Raw genomic sequence first — 18,464 nt, forward strand, 5'->3', positions numbered from 1 at the left:
TGAAGACGTTACCACTTCGTAACGGCTAAAGCTGAAAGAGGTACTCTCATTTTATACTAAATGAGATGTTGTCAGTAAACTAGATAGTCATCTTTTTTCTTTATTGTACCAGTCCCTTGACCAGTTACAGAAGAGAAAGGATTAACCAGGAATCAGTGAATTTTGAAAGTCAGTGATCACCTTAAAATTAGTATGTTCAATGTTACATTATTTTTGTCTATATGCTCCCTGTCTTGTTTTGTTATTAAATTCTCAAAACAGTCTACAACCTCAAAACAAGTTAAGAGTAACTAAGGGAAACAGATGTGAGGACCCACAGAGCATGATGGACACAACTGTGCTTGCTTTATCTAGAGTATACATACAGGCTGAAACTGTAGACATATTCTTCACAATGTTAACCAACTTTCCCTATTTTTGCTACCAGAAGAAGGGGAAGAGGGAGGGGAAAGGGAAGGGGGAGGGGAAAATGATGATGAGGGAGAAGAGGAAGGACCTTCCTAATCAGAGAAGGGAAAAATCCTTCCATGTTAGGGTGGAGTTAAGTGGAGGCACAAGAGAAACACAAAATATTAAGAAAAACCAAGCAAACACTCTGTAGGAAACCAGACTTTTTAGTTTGAGTTTTCCAGTGAAGAAGACTAGATTCTAACCAGATACAGGTTAAGTGCCAGCCTCCTCTTCCTTATTCCTTATACAGGATTCTGCAGCACTGGCTGAATGAAACTCCTGCGTCACATACACAAGGGAATTGGAATTGGTGCTGTTGCTGTTTTCAGTCGCTAAATCGTGTACAACTCTTTGCGACTCCAGGCTAAAGTGATAAAAATTTGATACCTAAAAGTAATTTAAGTATTTGCCAATATTCTCCCAATATTTCACGTATTATTGACTAGATTGCTAAATAGTATATGTTTATATCACATTAATATTTATATCTGAACTAATCAAACCATATTATTAAAAGCTATTGATTAGCATATGAATACAGCATCAGTATACAGAAAAAATTTGTCGGCTTTTTTTATAAAGAACGTGTACCTAGAACAGAAATACACTTAAAAAAGGAGGATTCTACTAAAAAAATTTATATAACCTTCATATTAATAGAAAATAATCAAAATTCTTACCTTATGGTATACTGAGGACAACATGTTTGATTCATGACAGGTTTGTACACATACTTCCCGCTTCTAAAATTATAGAATAGCTTGGTTAATTTCATACATATTTCTCATAGGCAGCAAAGTAGATTAGTACAGGAATATGAAATTAATTAAGGTAAAAATCTAATCAATAGGGTAAAAACTGAGGTTGAGTTACTCTTCACAAGCTAAATGATCTTACATGGTGGGTAATCCAAGGACCAGAGTCCAAGTTTTCCTTTCCTAAACCCTGGCATATGTACTCCACAGCTGATAACCGAGGTAACCTCAGTTACCCTCTCATCAAGCATCTGCAATCTCTTCCATGCCTCCCTCCATCCACCGCCCACCTTGATACTGAAAAAGCTGCCCAGGAAGCTGTGGGGCTGATGCGTGTTGCTCCTACGACATCCACATGTGTGGGTTCCACGGGCACCAGCATGATGTACTCCCAAGCCAACCCGATCCTTTCCATGCTTTCTGGATCTCAGCTCATACAGACCCATGACACTACAAGCTCAATTTTGTCCAGATTTGGATATGTCCTAATCCAACTGGACTGGTGTTCTTATCACAAAAGGAAATTGGACATAAAAAGAAACATCAGGGCTTCCTTAGGGGCTCAGTGATAAAGAATCCTCCTGCCAATGCAGGAGATATGGATTCGATCCCTGATCCGGGAAGATCCCACATGCCCGGAGCAACTAAGCCCATGCGCCCCAACTATTGAGTCTCTGCTCTAGAGCCTAGGAGCCCCAACTACTGAAGGCTGAGGGCCTCAGGGCCTGAGCTCCACAAGAGAAGCCACCACACTGAGAAGCCATGCACCGCAGCAAGAGTTGCCCCTGATGACCGCAACTAGAGAAAAGCCTGCACAGCAAATGAAGACCCAGCACAGCCAAAAATAAATAAATAAATAATTTTTTTAAAAGACATAGCCTACAGAACCATGAGAAAATACATTTCTCTCACTCCAGGGGCCCAAACTGTGGTGTTCTGTTATGGCAGTCCTAGCAAACACACAGGAGTTCAGTTCCCGAGCCGAAAATCTGGGAGTCCTTCTAGGCTCTTCACTCCCGTGCACCTCCATATGCTGCCAGCAAGCATTCTACCTCTGAAACGTCTCGTGAGTGTGCCCCCTCGGATCTAGCTCCTAATCTAGTCACCGCTCCTGACTAGGACAGCAGCTCCTCACCACCTCACACCAGGACACTACAGTAGTCTCTAGGACTCATTTTCCTGCCTTCAGAATCACTCCCTCAGACACCTCTCTGCTATCTGAATCATCATTTCCAGATCTCAAATTCCATTACTTTTCTCTCTGACATAAAAGCCTTCAATAGCTCCCCCGGACCATTAAAAAAATAAAAATAAAATTCCTTATCATGGCACACAAAGTCCTGCCACATCTGACCTACATCTATCCACATTTTGGGCCTCATTATTATGTTTAAGGAAAGCTGTGAAGTTTCATTTGCTGTGCTCAATCTGGGCAGTACTGGTACAGGGCACTTGATACTGCTCATACTTATGTAAGGAACCTTACCTAATAGTTATTCTAAAATCATCTACACAAAAATAGCTGCGAAAAAAACATGGCCATCAAAGGCAATGTGTGGACCTTAAAGAAATCCTGATTCAAATAAACCAATTGTAAAAGAAAATTTTTTGAGATGAGCAGAAAATCTCAAAACTAGGTAACAGGTGACATCAAATTATCATTAAATTGGAAAGCATGGTAATGATATTGTGGATATGTTAAGAAAGAGAAAAAAAAATCCTTCTCTATTAGAAACACATATTTAGTACAAGTATAATGACATGATATCCGAAATTTGCTTTAAATAATTTTGTGGGAGGAGGGGAGGGGGGAATATCTCATCCCATTGAAGCTGCTATAACAAAATACCATAGACTGAGTGACTTATAAACAACAGAAATACATTCCTGGTAGTTTTGGGGCTGGGAAGTCCAAGATCAAGGTGCCAACAGAAATGATGTCCAGTGAAGACAAGCTTTCTGGCTCATCTTTTCTACATATCCTCACGTGGCAAAAGGGGCAAAAGAACCCTCTGTGGTCTCTTCTATAAAGGCACTAGAATCCCATTCATGATCCCATCCATCTTCATCACCTAACCACCTCCCAAAAGCCCTACCTCCATATAAGACTTAACATATGAACTCTGGGGGAGACACATTCAGTCCACTGAAGGGAGCAAGGAAAACTGATGAAACAAGACTGACAAAATGTTAACAACTTTCGATGCCTGGTGATTAGTACATGAAGTTCATTATAGTGTTCTTGCTACATCTGTGAAATATTCCTAATAAACATCTTTAAAAGGAGAAAACAAGCTCTACACACAAAATATAATAAAAATTTTATTAAACCTATTTCCAACCACAGGAAAACATTTTAAAGGCAAATAATATGTTTCAATTATAAGAAGAGCCTGAGTACCCTCAGAAAGATCTTTAACCGCATTTACCTTCGCCATCCTCGGTCTATGAGATCTTGGTAATCCTGCACAGTCATTGAATGTGCCCACATGCCTGAAAAATAAGTGCCATGTTCATAACAACGGGTGGAACTTTTTACTTTTCTAAATTCAAAGCATTATTTTTAAAGTGTGAATACTGAAGCAAAAAAAATCCAGCTCACACTGGAGAAATCAAAGTCCGCACATACTTCGTCCTTTTTTAACACAATACACAACACAAATGAAACACATCATGTATTTAACCTTAATTTTAAAAATAAAACACAGAAAGTGATCACATGCACTTAAGAATTAGTCAACAGTCTATGACACCATAAATTTAAGATGCCACTGCAAACTACATCACACCTTTAAGCCATAATAATGACCCCAAAAGTTTAATAAGCTGGTCTCTTCAGAAGAATTAGAAAGCAAATGTTTTCTTATGCATATAAATTCTCCTTATTTTAATTTGCTTACACTGAAAATAAGACAAAAGTATACATACAGCAATATTCCTTTTAAGTATAAAAAATGAAAGTAATCCAAATGCCTTTGAACAGAAAAGTGATTACAGACACTAATTTGTTATCAACATGATGAAAAAAGTTAGGCAACCATAAAAAAATGAAGATTATGAGAAAACACTGAATTAATGGTAAAGAAAAACAAATTTTACTCTTGGAAACAGTAAACCCATCAAAAGTATGGAAAAACAGAGACAGGCTTAATAGAAGAGGATGTAGTGAGAAAAGCAAGGGCATAAATACAACAGAAATGTCAGAAGCCCGGGTGGTGCTCACTAACACCAACAAGTTACTCTATGGGGCTCAATTTCCTCATCTGTAAATGGAAATAATAAAACCTTCCTACCTAATAGGTGGAGCGCCCTATAGTAAAGATTATTAATAAAATTAAAAACAAGATGATAGAAGTGATAGAAATTTACACGTATCTCTTTAGGTGAAAAGGGTGAAGGTAGGTTTTTTCCATAAAACTAAACAAAGGACATCTATATTAATCGATTTTCTCTTACTAAAATTACTAGGAAAGTAGTTAAGGACCTAATATTAATTGTAGACATGTATAACTTAAATTATCATTACATACGGGATTCCCTGGTAGCTCAGCTGGTAAAGAATCCGCCTGCTACGCAGGAGACCCGGGTTGGATTCCTGGGTCGGCAAGATGAGCTGAAAAATGGATAGGCTACCCACTCCGGTGTTCTTGGGTTTCCCTGGCAGCTGGTAAAGAACCCGCCCGCAATGCGGGAGACCTGGGTTTGATTCCTGGATTGGGAAAATCCCCTGGATTAGGGAACGGCTACCCACTCCAGTACTCTGGCCAGGAGACTTCCATAGACTGTATTGTTATATAATACATCTATATTATAATCTATACTATAATATAAATTTCTTACATATATATTATAATACTAAAATTTGAAACAGAGAAGAAAAGAAATTCTACTACCCTAAGGCAGTCACTGTTACCTTATGGATTTCTCCCTCCCTGGGCTGTAATCATCTCACCTTTATTTGCATCCTCCTTATTTCCTCCGTTTAACCCAAGACTATAAATTTTTTTCACTTTAACTCATCTTTATAACTGTCGCTAACGACTGCGTTAATACTGCATTCTACCGCCTCTCACTCACAAGAAGTTAATAAACTTTTAATTTTTAAAAGTTATTAAAAATTTTTAATTAATGAGTACACGGACACACCATCATCGCCCAAATCACTGCCCCAGGGCAGGACAAAACCATTTTTTTTTTTTTTTTAAATACGGAAACCACCCAAATTTAAGTCTCCATGGATATCCCGTTTCCCATAATGCTAGATTATTCTTTAAAATAAGTGTATATACTTTTGCCAAAGCATGACACTGCAGGAAATAAACATGACGTTCCGTTTACAAACGAACAAAAATTCTTCCAAAAGAAACTTGAATCACGGGAGGGAGCACTGTAGGCTGGCTCTGTCGTGGTCACCGAGGTGGGTGGAGAAATGACAATCACCTGGTACCATTTCCAAGCACAACAGTACTAACAGGGGCCCCTCGCGAGCAGCGACTACCATCAAGCAGTTTCTTGTATATTTTTCCGGAGACATTTTATCCACGGATATCCACGCACGTGTGTTTTACATACACACACGTGTCTACACGTATGACACACAGCTGTCTACACAGACCCACTGTCCCGCAACCCCGCGTCTTGCGCTGACCACCGGGGACACCCCGACAGCAGCATCTGAAATCACAGGTCAGCCCCTGTAACTGACCACGCCACAGCGCTCCCCGACAGGCGCGTACTTAACGGTCTCCCACTGACGACGGACACCTGTTTCCACACTTGGCTCCTGGGAGATACACATTATCTCGCAAGTCCGACCGCCTGTGTGAAATGAGTCTCTAGAAGCTTCCCGCTCCATCAGGGGTGAGGTCCGTTTTCAAATTCTGACAGCCACGGCACTCGGGGAGAACCGCATTCCGCATTCGCTCCACGAGGGCCTGACGGCGCAGGGGCTACGCCTGGGCCGCAGCCTGGACACGACCCTCCTTGACTCGGCCCGAGACGCCGCGACCCCCCGAGGACACCCGCCCGCCGCCGAGCCACCGGCGCCCTTCCCTGCCCACCAGCCCGGCCCGCTCACCATTGGAGCGACTGCCCGACTCGTTCTTGCAGTAGCCGCAACGGTAGAAGTCCTCGCCCTCGAAATATTCCACGATGCTGGGCGAAAGCGCGGCCCAGGACGCCATGGCCCCAGCCCCTCAAACGCGACGCGCGGCCCAGCCCAACCCAGCAACCGCCGCCGCCACCCCACAATGCACCGCGCCGCCCGGGCGCCAGCAGGCCGAGCCTCGCCGGGAGCGCCCTCGGCGCTGAAGCCGCCTGCGCCATCTTGACCGAGGGCAGCCTTCCGCTATTTCCGCTCTTTCTCCGAAAGAGACCGCCATCTTCGATAAGGGTGAGACCAAGAGACAGAATGTGAAGGGCAACGGTCTGGGAAGAAACGCGTGGGGTAGGGAAGCGGGAGCTGGGGAGTGGGGCCTGGGTGCTCCCCACTGCGAGGGCCTGGCCTGGAGCGCGGCGGGCGGTGTGGGGGTTTGGACGCCAGGCGGCCGCGCCCATCCCCTTGGTCGGACCACTCACCACAGGACGCCTTGCCCTCCTCGGAGTCGCAGTAGCCGCAGCGGTAGCCGGCCTTGAGTCCCTTGTACTCCACCATCGAAGCCATGGCTGCCTCCAGGTTCGCGCGGGCCGGCCACGCCTCTCGGCGCCCCGGGGCCGACCTCGGCGGAGCGCGGGGGCCCGCGGCGGGGAGGAGTGGATAGCGAGGCCGGTGCGGTGGGTCCCAGCGCCTAGGGGCCCCCGGTCGGTGTTGGGTCCGGGGGCCTCCCAGGATGAGCGTGGATTGTAGCGGTGCCCCCCTGCCCCGAGACCCCGAGTTCGAGCCAGCCCTTTGCAGTTACTCCATCGCCGATCCTTCCCACAACTGCAGGTTGTCAGCCGCAGTTTACACATAAGGAAACTGAGGCACAGAAGTTGTGATCACTGTTTCCAGATCTTGCAGATCTCGGTTTAAAAGTTAACATCTCAGACTGTCCCCGCCAATTCTAGCGTCTTCCAAACTAGCAGGTACTTACTAAATATCCCCTAGGTTGGAGTACATATGTAGGTGTTCTGTGGATTGGCAGAGTAGGCGAATTGAACACGTCCCTCTTTTAAAGAAGACAAATGTCAGAGCCAGCTGCTGTCTTGTGCCCAGTGCCTCCATATCTTGCAACTTTCAAACAGAAGCTGAAGTTCAGAGTTTTTTCCCCTTAGTACAGCTTTTAAATGTTATTTTAAAAGAACTTTTTAACTGTACGGGCCAAACACAACATGTATATAAGCTGAATTCAGTGCACAGGTCTCCAGTTTGCAACCACTATTTTAAAGGGGATTTTTCAAAGAGTAACGATCCAGGAGTAAAGTATAAAAATGAGTGACTGCCTCCAACGAAGTAGTATTCCTTAATCTTTAACTCTATATAGGCAAATAATTTAAACCAGTCTGTCCTTAGGTTTTCCTCTTGTTGGCAATAAAGTTGATCATCTTTTTACAATGTTTAAAAAGGTGAAATCATGAAACTTGGAGAAACAGGTAAACTTTTGAAGTCAGTTTCAGCATTCTTGACCCCAACACCCACTGTGCTGGCTATGTGCCTGTTAAGAGGGCATATTGCTAAGCATCACCTGTGCCTCACACAATGAGAAAAAAAAGCCTAAGGATAGCTATGTAGCATGCAGGAAGACCCTAGCTTTATCCAGCTCCTCCCAACTCCTTAGATTTAAAGGCTCCTTACTAGATCTCAGTACCCATGTTCTTAAACACAGGCCTTGTCCATTTTATTACAGCAGATGTGATTATTTCTTGTCCTTTCTTGGACAACAAAGGAAACAAAGGCCAGAGAGGCCATATAACTTGCCCAAGATCATACAACTAGTAAAAGACAAATAGGAGGAAAAGGTGATTTTTTAAAAATTAATTGAAGGAGAAAAGAGATCGACAAATACGAGGTTTGGACTTGTGTCACACAACAGACCCGGATTCCATCCCTGGGTCGGGAAGATCCCTGGAGGATGAAATGCCAACCCACTCCAGTACTCTTGCCTGGAAAATCCCATGGATGGAGGAGCCTGGTAGGCTACAGTCCATGAGGTTGCAAGAGTCAGAAATGACTGAGTGACTTGACTAGACACAAGATTTTCATCTTTCAGGCCCCAATGAGAAAAACAATGCAAAGTTTCATTTAGTTTCAATCTTGGGGCAGAAGTTTGGGGAGTTGGAAGAGGGCAGTATTAGAATGTCCTTTTATTTATGAAACTGCCAATTATAGATAGTTGTCTTTGTTTTAAACTTTCATACTTGACAATAAAATGCTGACGTGTTTGGTTCCATTAACAGTTTACATCAACTTGAGTGTGAAATTGAGTTTACGAAACTTAAGTGTGAGGTTCGATCCTAGGCACTAATGATGTGAAGGACTCTGCATGGTGATAGACCCATGATTCTTGTGTTACAGTGAAATGTGGGACTTCCCTAGTGATCCAGTGGTTAAGAATCCACCTGCCTGTGCAGGGCACATGGGTTCAATCCTTCATCCACATGCCATGGGGCAACTAAGCCCATGTGCCACAACTGCTGAGGCTCTCTGGAGCCTGAGAGCCACCTGCGTGCCCTAGAGTCCATGCTCTGCAACAGGAGAAGCCACTGCAGCGATCAGCCCGTGCACCACAACTAGAGGAGCACTGCTTTCCGCAACTAGAGAAAGCCCTTGTACAGCAGCAAAGATCCAGCACAGCCAAAATAAAAGTTGATTTAACTAAAATTTTAAAAAATAAAGTGAAATGTGTTTCTTTGAATAAAGTGTTGTTGAGTAGATAGCAAGTTTGGGAGGGGTGTGCAGTTAAATACAGAGAAGAGGGACATGCTAGGAAAGAGCTGTGTTATGAGCAGAGGCAAGGAGCTAGATATGGGCACCAAGTATCTCAGGTAAGGGTGGGATCCTAAAAGACACTTTCCTCTGTGGGGCACTCACTGCCAAGAGACCTCAGATTAGACCCCTTCCCTCCTCTGTCTAGATGTTTCCGCTCCAGTCAGTATTCTTGCCTGGAGAATTCCATGGACAGAGGAGCCTGGCAGGCTGCAGTCCGTGGGGTCACACAGTCAGACACGACAAGCAATTTAGCATACGTGCAAGTACGCACTGGTAGCCACTAGCCACATGTCCCTACTGAGCACCTAAAATGTGGATAGTGTGACAGGGAAACAACTTTTATTTAAATTTATTTGGATTTTTAAATTGAGGCAGTACAGACAAGCAGGATAAATACCAAAAACCTGCATGTAGGCATATCATGTTCACTGCAGAAAATCTTCAAAACAGATTCTCGAAGACAAAAAGAAATCTTCAAAAAAGCCAGAGAGAGGAAAAAATTTTATCTATAGAGGAACAAGGATAAGAATTACATCAGTCTTCTTGTTAGAAACCATGCAAGCAAGAAGAAAGGGAAGTGAAATATTTCAAGTATTGAAAAACACCACCAGCCTAGAATTCTGTATCCAGCAAAATTATCCTTCAAATGTGAAAGAGAAGACTTTCTCAAAGAAAAATGGAGGGGATTTGTCACCCCTAGATTTGATTTGCAAGAAATGTTTAAGAAATTCCCCAGAAAATAATACAGGTCAGAAACTCAGACCTACTTTTAAAAGAAGAGCATTAGAGAAGGAATAAATGGAGAGGTAAAATACCTCATGCGAAGAGTTGACTCATTGGAAAAGACTCTGATGCTGGGAGGGATTGGGGGCAGGAGGAAAAGGGGATGACAGAGGATGAGATGGCTGGATGGCATCACTAACTCGATGGACGTGAGTTTGAGTGAACTCCGGGAGTTGGTGATGGACAGGGAGGCCTGGTGTGCTGCAATTCATGGGGTCACAAAGAGTCGGACATGACGAGTGACTGAACTGAACTGAAAATCAATTTTTGATCTTTCAAAATAGTTGATCTGACAGATAACAGATTTTTTAGTTAATAATACAGGGTGCAAGCTTATAGATAAGTGAAATGAGTGATAGCAGTGTTTTAAGGGCTAGGAGGCAGGAACTACGAGGGCTTCCCTCATAGCTTAGTTGGTAAAGAGTCCACCTGCAATTCAGGAGACCAGGGTTCGATTCCTGGGTCAGGAAGATCCCCTGGAGAAGGAAATGGCAACCCACTCCAGTATTCCTGCCTGGAGAATCCCATTGACAGAGGAGGGCTACAGTCCATGGGGTCACAAGAGTCGCACACGACTTAGTGACTAAACCACAACCAGGTAGGAACTGTGAATACTGTTATAAAAAAGTACCTGCACTGCCTGTGTAGTAGCTATTTGAAGAAGAACTTAGATTAGTTGTAAATATATGGTGCAAACTCAATGGCAACCATTTAAAAAAGCAAACAATTGTTATGCTAAGAGAGAAGAACAAATAGAATCATAAAATGTTTAATACCAGATATTGCAAAATACGACAAGGATGACAGGCAAGATATGACAGAGGATGAGATAGTTGGATGGCATCACCAACTTGATGGACATGAGTTTGAGCAAGCTCCGGGAGTTGGTGATGGACGGGAAGCCTGACGTGCTGTAGTCCATGAGGTTGCAAAGAGTTAGGTACAACTGAGTGGCTGAACTGAAGGCAAAGTAAGAGTGGAAGACAAAAGTAAGGTAAAGCAAGAGCAACAAGTAGAAAACAGCAGCACATATGGTAGATACTAACCCAATTATATCAATGATCATTTTAAACACCAATGGTCTAAATACAGGAATTAAAAAAGACTATCAGACTGGATAAAAAATGAGACCTAACAATGTTATCCATAGGAAATGCCACTTTAAATATAAAAACAGATTAAAGGGACAGAGAAAGATAAACAGTAATAAAATACTTTCATGACTTGATGTTTGAAATTCTTTGATTATTTTTTCATTATAAAATACCCATATTTACTTTTTTAACTCATTTACTACTGAATGAGTTGGAGACTATGGTTTCAAGCACATGTCTACAAACAGCACGTTTTAGAAGGGGTAGGTTTTATTTCTACTGAACAAAAAGCCAGGCTGTAATTAATCACTGTATGTTCTCCTTTTCACTTTTTTTTTTTTAAGAACTAGAGACATCATAATGGGCTACATGAGGACTTTGTTTGAATGGATGCCGCTCGCATGTATGGTGAAGGGTATCATGATATGACTATGCAGAGTCATTTTCATTAATGTTATTTCAACATTGGTGTCTTTTCTGCTTCTTCAGTGAGCCATTATGAACATATTAATAATTAAATAGTATATGACTAGAAGTATATTAAACAGTATCAAAGCTCAAAACGTCATTGCAGGAACAGTATTTAGGTGAGTGACAGCCAGCTAAGTAATAATGAGACCACGCCACTTGCCCACCTGCCACTTGTCCAACCTCCTCCTGCTCCTGTGAGTGTGCCTACAGCATCCACTCCAGGGTTCTCCACCAACCACAATTCCATTCCCACGGAAGGGACACAATATATATTCCAAAAGGAGAAAGATGCTCCTGTTACCTCGAAAGATGCTTTCTCTAACTGCCCTAAACTGGGACACTTCTATGTATAAAACACAGGCCCTTCTACTTTCTGTCTGTGGCCATTTAGCCCAGCTCTCCATAAAGCTCATGTCCTGCCAAGCAGACGCTGTCTCCACCTACCACCTCACAGTAGTTTCAATCTAGGATAGTGATGACACATAAAAAAAAGCTTGTGACTGCTTCTGGTTGCCCTAGAAATCAGACCAAGGCATCCTGAAGGATCAATAGTAGGTAGCTGAAAAGTCTGCAAGAGGGCCAGAAACTTTAATGGCTGGAAAACAGGAATGTGCAGAATTGAGAATGGGAGATTAGAGCTGAGAGAAGAGGACACCAAGAGAGGAAGAGTGAAGAGCAGAGATGTTGCTCGTAAAGCTGGCGATTGATAGGGCAATGGCTGAGGCAGAAGACACCAAAAGTAAACAGTGTGGGGCCCTAGGAGCAGCGGAAGTAAGCAGTGATGCTCAGAGGAGAAGGTACAATGGGGGACTGCGGAAGGAGCAGCTGGCAGTGCAGACCCAACCCTCCCAGCCTCCTTTGGTGACTGACTCAGAATGGTTGGCTCTGAGTGCAGAAGAACAGTAGGTATTACCGTCCTTACTTTTTGAGTAAAGGCAGGAGAGTATCATTTGTGTGGGGATGGGTGCAGCACAGGAAAGAGGACGTGGTCTGGAGTCACACAGTCATCCCACCTCTGAAACAAACTGTGGGACTCCTAACAAGTCATTGAACCTGTCTTCACCTCAGTCCACTTGGCCATGAAATGGGGGATAATGAGGCTGTTTGGAAGACTGACTAAAGGAATCTATTTGTGTTGTTAGTACAATGCCGAGAGTATGATAAACTCTAAAATGTTGCTATGGAGATAATATAAGAATTGCTTAACAAAGAAAAAATATGAAAGCATAAATGAGTCTTTGGGCACCCCACTCCAGTACTCTTGCCTGGAAAATCCCATGGATGGTAGAGCCTGGAAGGCTGCAGTCCATGGGGTCACTAAGAGTCGGACACGACTGAGCAACTTCCCTTTCACTTTTCACTTTCATGCATTGGAGAAAGAAATGGCAACCCACTCCAGTGTTCTTGCCTGGAGAATCCTCTCTGGGGTCGCACAGAGTCAGACACGACTGAAGCAACTTAGCAACAGAAGCAGCAGCAGTGTTTTTTTTTCTAGTTCTGTGTTATAAAATCCTTCTCTTTTGCTAAGAAAAGTCAGAGAAACAGTATTTACAGCCCAGATTGCTAAACAGAGAACCCTGTTTGCTAACTGAGCAGGTTAAGAAGCAAGGTCTTGAGGATGCCTAAATATGATTGTGCCCTGTCGTCAGTGGTAAATGTCTCTGCTTTATTTTTCTGCATTAAATTAAAAACACAACCCTTTCTTGCTGTCAGATTGTTTTATTATCTATTTAAAATGTAAATCTTTCACAAGATTAATGAAATGTTACATAGCGGTTATTGGAAATTAATGATAGCTTATAGATTAAATTTATTGTCCATCACCTCATGCATAAGTGAACTTAAAATAGACTTAACTTCAAAAACTCAACTTCCCATCAAAGGCAAGTTCTCTGTTCTACTAACAGTATACACAAACCGCGGTTTGTGGAAGTTGAAATTGTAACTCAGCCTCTCCTCTCCACTGGTGAATATAGTATTGACAGCTTCAACGTCAGACACAATTTGGCTCTTTGTTTGTGCTTTTACCAAAGAGCATTTCTTCCTTGATTCAAGAAAAGAAAAAAGCATATCGTAGAGCCCTGCCTATTGACACACAGAAACACCTTTTGCTACATATTAAAAGTGAGTCCCCAAATCAACTCACATTACCATTCTATCAGAGTCTTCCTCCAAGTCTCAGTATAATTTCTCTTTTTGCTCTTCTAGATTGGCCTGGGCCAAAAATATTCAAGACCCTCGGATTGCAGTAGGTTCCCACTCCCCATTAGAAAAGAAGATTAAGGTGAGGAAATACATTTACCGTGAACATTGGAGCCAGTCATAGAATCATAAAAATGTACCACCCAGGTAAAAAGGGCCCCGGAATTTCAAGGGAGCATGCTTTGCTTGTACTGCTTGAGTCATTGAGCACCAGTGGTGCTGGCTGGACAGCAAGGAAGAGAGTAAGGACTTAGTCTAGTGAGGGATGCGGACATTAAACAGATAGTGGCTGCAGATTGTGAGAAGTGTCGTGAAAGGAATTTTGTTTTATTTGAATGAGTTTATAGGTCCAAAGGAGTGACACTTAGGCTAAAAACATAAAAACTATAATATATACATATGTACCCTAGTGAGAGTTGCTGTATTTTGTGTTTGGGAGTATATAAAGGAAGAATACCTGAAAAGACTCAGATGGGAAAGTTGTCGTGGAACAGAAGAGTCAGTGTGGCTGCAGCAGAGGGAGCAAGGAGTCCGCCTGAGAGACTTGTTTGGAGCTGTAATCAGGAACCAGTTTATGGATGCCACCCTGGACTCTGTGATTTTTCTCCCAAAGCAGTAAGATGCCATCCCAGGTTTCTGTGTAGGAGAAGTGGTGTGTTCAGGTTTATGTAACACAGAGATCGTGCTGGCTGCCGTGTGACCGGTCTGATGGGGCTGGAGACAGAGGGAGAGAAGTGGATTCAGGGAAGCTAATAAGAGGCTGCTTCCCTCTAGGGTGGGGGCATTTTGAAGTTAGAAGGGACAGGACTGAGAGGGGAAGACTGAAGGAAGCACTGTGGGGGAAGAGACGTGTGGGGCTGTGAAGTAGGCATATCCAGGTGAAGCGGAGGCGAGCTCCGAGCAGCCTGTGTGCCCCGACGGTCTCGCTCACCCCTCACTCCCACTCCAGTGCCGGACGCACACGGTACATCACTTGTTGAATGATCAAGACTGTCTTGGTCCAAGGAAGCCCGAGTGTAACTGCTCTGTCCAAAGTTGAATTTCTCTGCTACACTTTCCTCCATTACATGTAGAAGGCAGCCAGCGAAGCAGGTGGAGGGGTTGCCATGAGGTAGGAAGAGGATGAGGGACCTTTCGGTTACTTGGGGACATTCGGCTAATGGCTGGAGTAGCGTGGGGGCCCAGTGTAGCCTTAGTCACATGATCTCGGCTACAGTCTGGAAGTAAAGTATTCCAGGGAGCAGAGAGCGGTCCCCTCTGGAGAATGCTGCTGAGAGGCCCGTGTGACAGCCACAAAAACGAGATCACAGATGACCCAGATGACAGCAGGCTCAGACGAGGGGGTGGGGGGAGGATGGAAGCCAAACTTAAGAGGTAACTGCTTCAAGTTACACAGCGAAGTGGAGCAAGAGAGGGGACGGTCCGTAGAGGAAGCGTTTTCCTTTTTTTGTTTGAAGATAATATATACTAAAGCATAATTTTATGCTGATGGATTGATTCAGTAGACAGGATTTTTGAAGCAGGGAAGGGAATTTGATCGTTGTAAACTGAAGTTCTCAAAGCTCAACAAACAGGTGGAGGAACTGACATTAATTTTTTTGCCTGCTCTGGGCCTTCATCGCTGCACGTGGGCTTCCTCTAGTTGTGGCGAGCAGGGGCTACGCTTGTTGCAGTGCACGGGCCTCTCATTGTGGTGGCTTCTCTTGTTGCACAGCACAGGCTCTAAGGCGCATGGGCTCAGCTGCCCCACAGCGTGTGGGGGTCTTCCCAGACCAGGGATCAAACCTGTGTCCCCTGCATTGGCAGATGGATTCATAACCACTGGACCACCAGCGAAGTCCCAGAACTGGCTTTTGATAGGTGAAAGGGCAGGAAGGCAGAGTCCAGGATAGATGCATGGGGTTGTTCCTGCAGTGGGAGGAGTTGCTGAGGGCCTGCTTCTGGTTTTTCGGGGATGTAAGGGAATGCAGGGGGAGGGGAGGGGAGAGGAGGGGGCTTGAAGAGGAAGACAGGAAACAGTTACAAGAGCCTAACCGGGACATAGTGTGAGGGTGCCAGCCGGGGCTATGGCTACCTGAGAACTGTGCCATGGCCTGTATAGAGAATAAAGCACAGCCAACTGAAAAGAGCTCTGATACTTCCCTTTGACAAGAGTTTAGGTGGTGTCCATTCTCCAGAGGTGAGGAAGTTGCTAGCCCAAAAGACTCAACAGGAGAATGAAAGACTTGATCAACTAAAGGCCATGTCTTTTGACTTCCGGTTCGCCCAAGCAGAGGCATACTACTATCAACGCTACCAGGAAATGCTGGAAGAAGCATGCAAGCACAAAATGGTTCCAGAAGGGGAAATTAAAACAGAGGAAAAGGAAAGGAGACCACAAAACGGAAAAAAAGAAGATGCTAAAAAATGGCACTATTTAGTGTCCGAGAGAGAGCTGAACCAGATACAGAAACACATACACCGAGCCGAAAAAGCCAGAGGCCTCAGAGACCACAAATGTCAACTGCTCCCTCAAAGCATCTCAAGTGAAATTCCTTCCCACGAAGTATTAAACCTGAAGAAGGATGTTTCAACTGAAAACATCCAGAAAACACACAAAGCTAAGACCAAGCAGTACAGGGTGGCCTGGGCAAAGAAACAGATAAAGGGACATCAAGACCGAATGATTCGAGGGAGAGAACTCACGGAGCAAAGAAATGGTCAACGACGTGCTCAAAAAATACCTGCACAAGCTCCCCCTTTCCTGAAACCTCGAGTGAAGAAAAAGGAAGTCAAAGAATATGAATGGGTCACCACCTATCCCATTGTCCAGCCTTATGCCGAACCACTTTTAGAAGTGACCATTCTGATGGAAAAGTCCAAAAAAGAGAATAAAATTGGAAAACCACTCCGAAGAGAGCTCTTGAGTATACCATCATTTTTGAGAAGTCAACTACAAAAACATAAAGTTTAAATTATTTTCTAGATTATTGTATTTCTTTTTCAGGTGAGCATACCTTCATAGATGTTGGTGCAGTAGAATCTAATATCTTATAATATTGTATCTAAATGCGTCACACTGAAAAAAAAAGAGAGGTTAAACCATGTGCTCAGCATTCCCAATGTTTCAGCTCTGTATAGCTAACCCAAAACCTTGTGAATTAAAACCACCACCATTTTATTTTATCTCAATTCTGTAGCAGGCATTCCAGCAGAGCTCAGCTGGGCCATTTTTCTGCCCCCATGTAGCACCACTGGCAATGCCTGGAAACATTCAGTGATGGCTGGGCTAGTCCGTAGGTCCCAGATGGCTTAGCATGGATAGCTAGAGGGCTGAACCTAACCGGTCCCTCTCCCTGGCTTCCCTCTCCAGGTAGTTTAAGGGCCACGTAGTAGTTGGACTTATTACCTGGTGATTCAGGGCTCCAGGAGGCCTGTCAGATGCTACAAAGGCTTCTTATGACCTAGCCCCAGAAGTCCCAGAATATCACTTCTGCTTATCCTACTAATCAAAGAAGCCACCAAGATCAGCCTACATTCGAGGGGGGACAAGCAGACTTTTTGTCGAAAAAAACATGGGCTTTTTATTTCAACCTACCACTCCAAACCTCTAAAAAGTCGGTCACATACCTCTATTCTTTATTATACTTTTCATTTTTCTTTTATGTGAACACTGCTCATAGGAACAAATATTTTTATACAAAGAAACCCGCAATTCCACAGCTTCTGCATTGACCTTGACTAAAGAACCCTGGCTCCCTCTCTAAAGACAGTGTAAAAGTTAGAATTATGATGCAGACAACAAGCTGTCTTGTGTTTTCCAATGCACCTAAAATTTAATTGGATATCATGTACCTGGGCCCAGGGCTTCCCTGATGGCTAGTTGGTAAAGAATTTGCCTGCCAATGCAGGGACATGTGTTCAGTCCCTGGGTCGGGAAGATCCTCTGGAGTAGGAAATGGCAACCCAATTCAGTATTCTTGCCTGGGACATCCCATGGAGCCTGGCAGGCTAGTCCATGGGGTCACAAAAGAGTTGGATATGACTTAGCGACTAAATAACAACCTGGGTCTAAGCCCTAGACCTGCCCAGAGACTCTAGAACATAGCCCCTTAAGCGGCTTACAGTCTATTAGGGGAAGAGAACAGCAGATGAAATAAAACAAAGCTATGTCCAATTCTATGGTATAGAAAGGTATACTGACCATAAGGACTAGAGGAGGGTAGCAGTTGGTGGGGGATGTGGGGTGTGAGAATGCGTTTTGGATGACAACTCCTTGGGCGGGCAGAACAGGAGAAACTCAAAACTGATGCCTGCCTCCTGCCAGCCACTGTCAGCACGGGCATGAGGCGCAGACTCAGTTCCCCTGGGGGATCTCCACTGGAAACAAGCAGCCCGAGGACCACAGAGTAACCGAGGTAAGCACAATGTGCTTTTAGAACACAGCGTTCTAGAGCAGTGGTACCCAACTTTTTTGGCACCCGGGACTGGTTTAACAGAAGACAGTTTTCCACAAGCCCTGGGGAAGGGAAGCAGGAGGGCTTCAGGATGGTTCAAGCGCATCACACTTATTGTGCACTTCTATTATTATTACATCAGCTCCACCTCAGATCACCAGGCATGAGATCCCAGAGGTTGGGGACTCCTATTCTAAAGGAAAAGATGTTTTGGGGATCTTATATGACTTTTATTTTTGAGAATAAAATTAGTTTGGGGTTTTTTTTCTTCTCTTCAGAGAGTTAAAGAATTAAGTGGCCGATAATCTCACTGTCCAGATAACTTCTGTTGACAATTTTTTAAAATAACGATAAAGTACATGGAAAA

General features: G+C 43.9%; 2 protein-coding genes and 1 long non-coding RNA gene across 18 annotated transcripts in view; 2 read left to right on the forward strand and 1 right to left on the reverse strand.

Moving 5' to 3' along the window:
- ATE1 (arginyltransferase 1) overlaps positions 1-6,934 on the reverse strand; it is a 163,872-nt gene extending 156,938 nt beyond the window's left edge. For 12 of the 16 annotated variants that reach the window (XM_055560009.1, XM_055560005.1, XM_055560002.1 and 9 more), the window contains exons 1-3: positions 6,283-6,454; positions 3,635-3,698; positions 1,131-1,193 (exon numbers count right to left, since the gene is read on the reverse strand). In XM_055560009.1, the coding sequence (XP_055415984.1) occupies positions 1,131-1,193; positions 3,635-3,698; positions 6,283-6,388 (233 nt within the window). In that variant the 5' untranslated portion in view covers positions 6,389-6,454. Of the gene's footprint in view, positions 1-1,130; positions 1,194-3,634; positions 3,699-4,735; positions 4,893-6,282; positions 6,455-6,782 lie in introns of those variants that run through there. The other 4 variants (XM_055560008.1, XM_055560007.1, XM_055559998.1 and 1 more) reach the window with 3 other exon arrangements.
- Positions 6,250-9,017, forward strand: LOC129636548 (uncharacterized). Its single transcript, XR_008706996.1, has 2 exons — positions 6,250-6,597; positions 8,698-9,017. It is a non-coding gene; the product is annotated as an uncharacterized LOC129636548 (long non-coding RNA).
- A 4,432-nt stretch (positions 9,018-13,449) lies between these two features.
- On the forward strand, positions 13,450-17,389 carry LOC129636750 (putative uncharacterized protein ZNRD1-AS1). The gene is made up of 2 exons (XM_055560354.1): positions 13,450-13,743; positions 15,814-17,389. Exon 2 carries the CDS (start codon positions 15,904-15,906, stop codon positions 16,612-16,614), a length of 711 nt encoding a protein of 236 aa, XP_055416329.1. The 5' UTR covers positions 13,450-13,743; positions 15,814-15,903; the 3' UTR covers positions 16,615-17,389.
- Positions 17,390-18,464: the final 1,075 nt, after the last annotated feature.

Source organism: Bubalus kerabau, chromosome 22 (genome assembly GCF_029407905.1).
Source record: "Bubalus kerabau isolate K-KA32 ecotype Philippines breed swamp buffalo chromosome 22, PCC_UOA_SB_1v2, whole genome shotgun sequence".
Classification (NCBI taxonomy): Eukaryota; Metazoa; Chordata; class Mammalia; order Artiodactyla; family Bovidae; genus Bubalus; species Bubalus kerabau.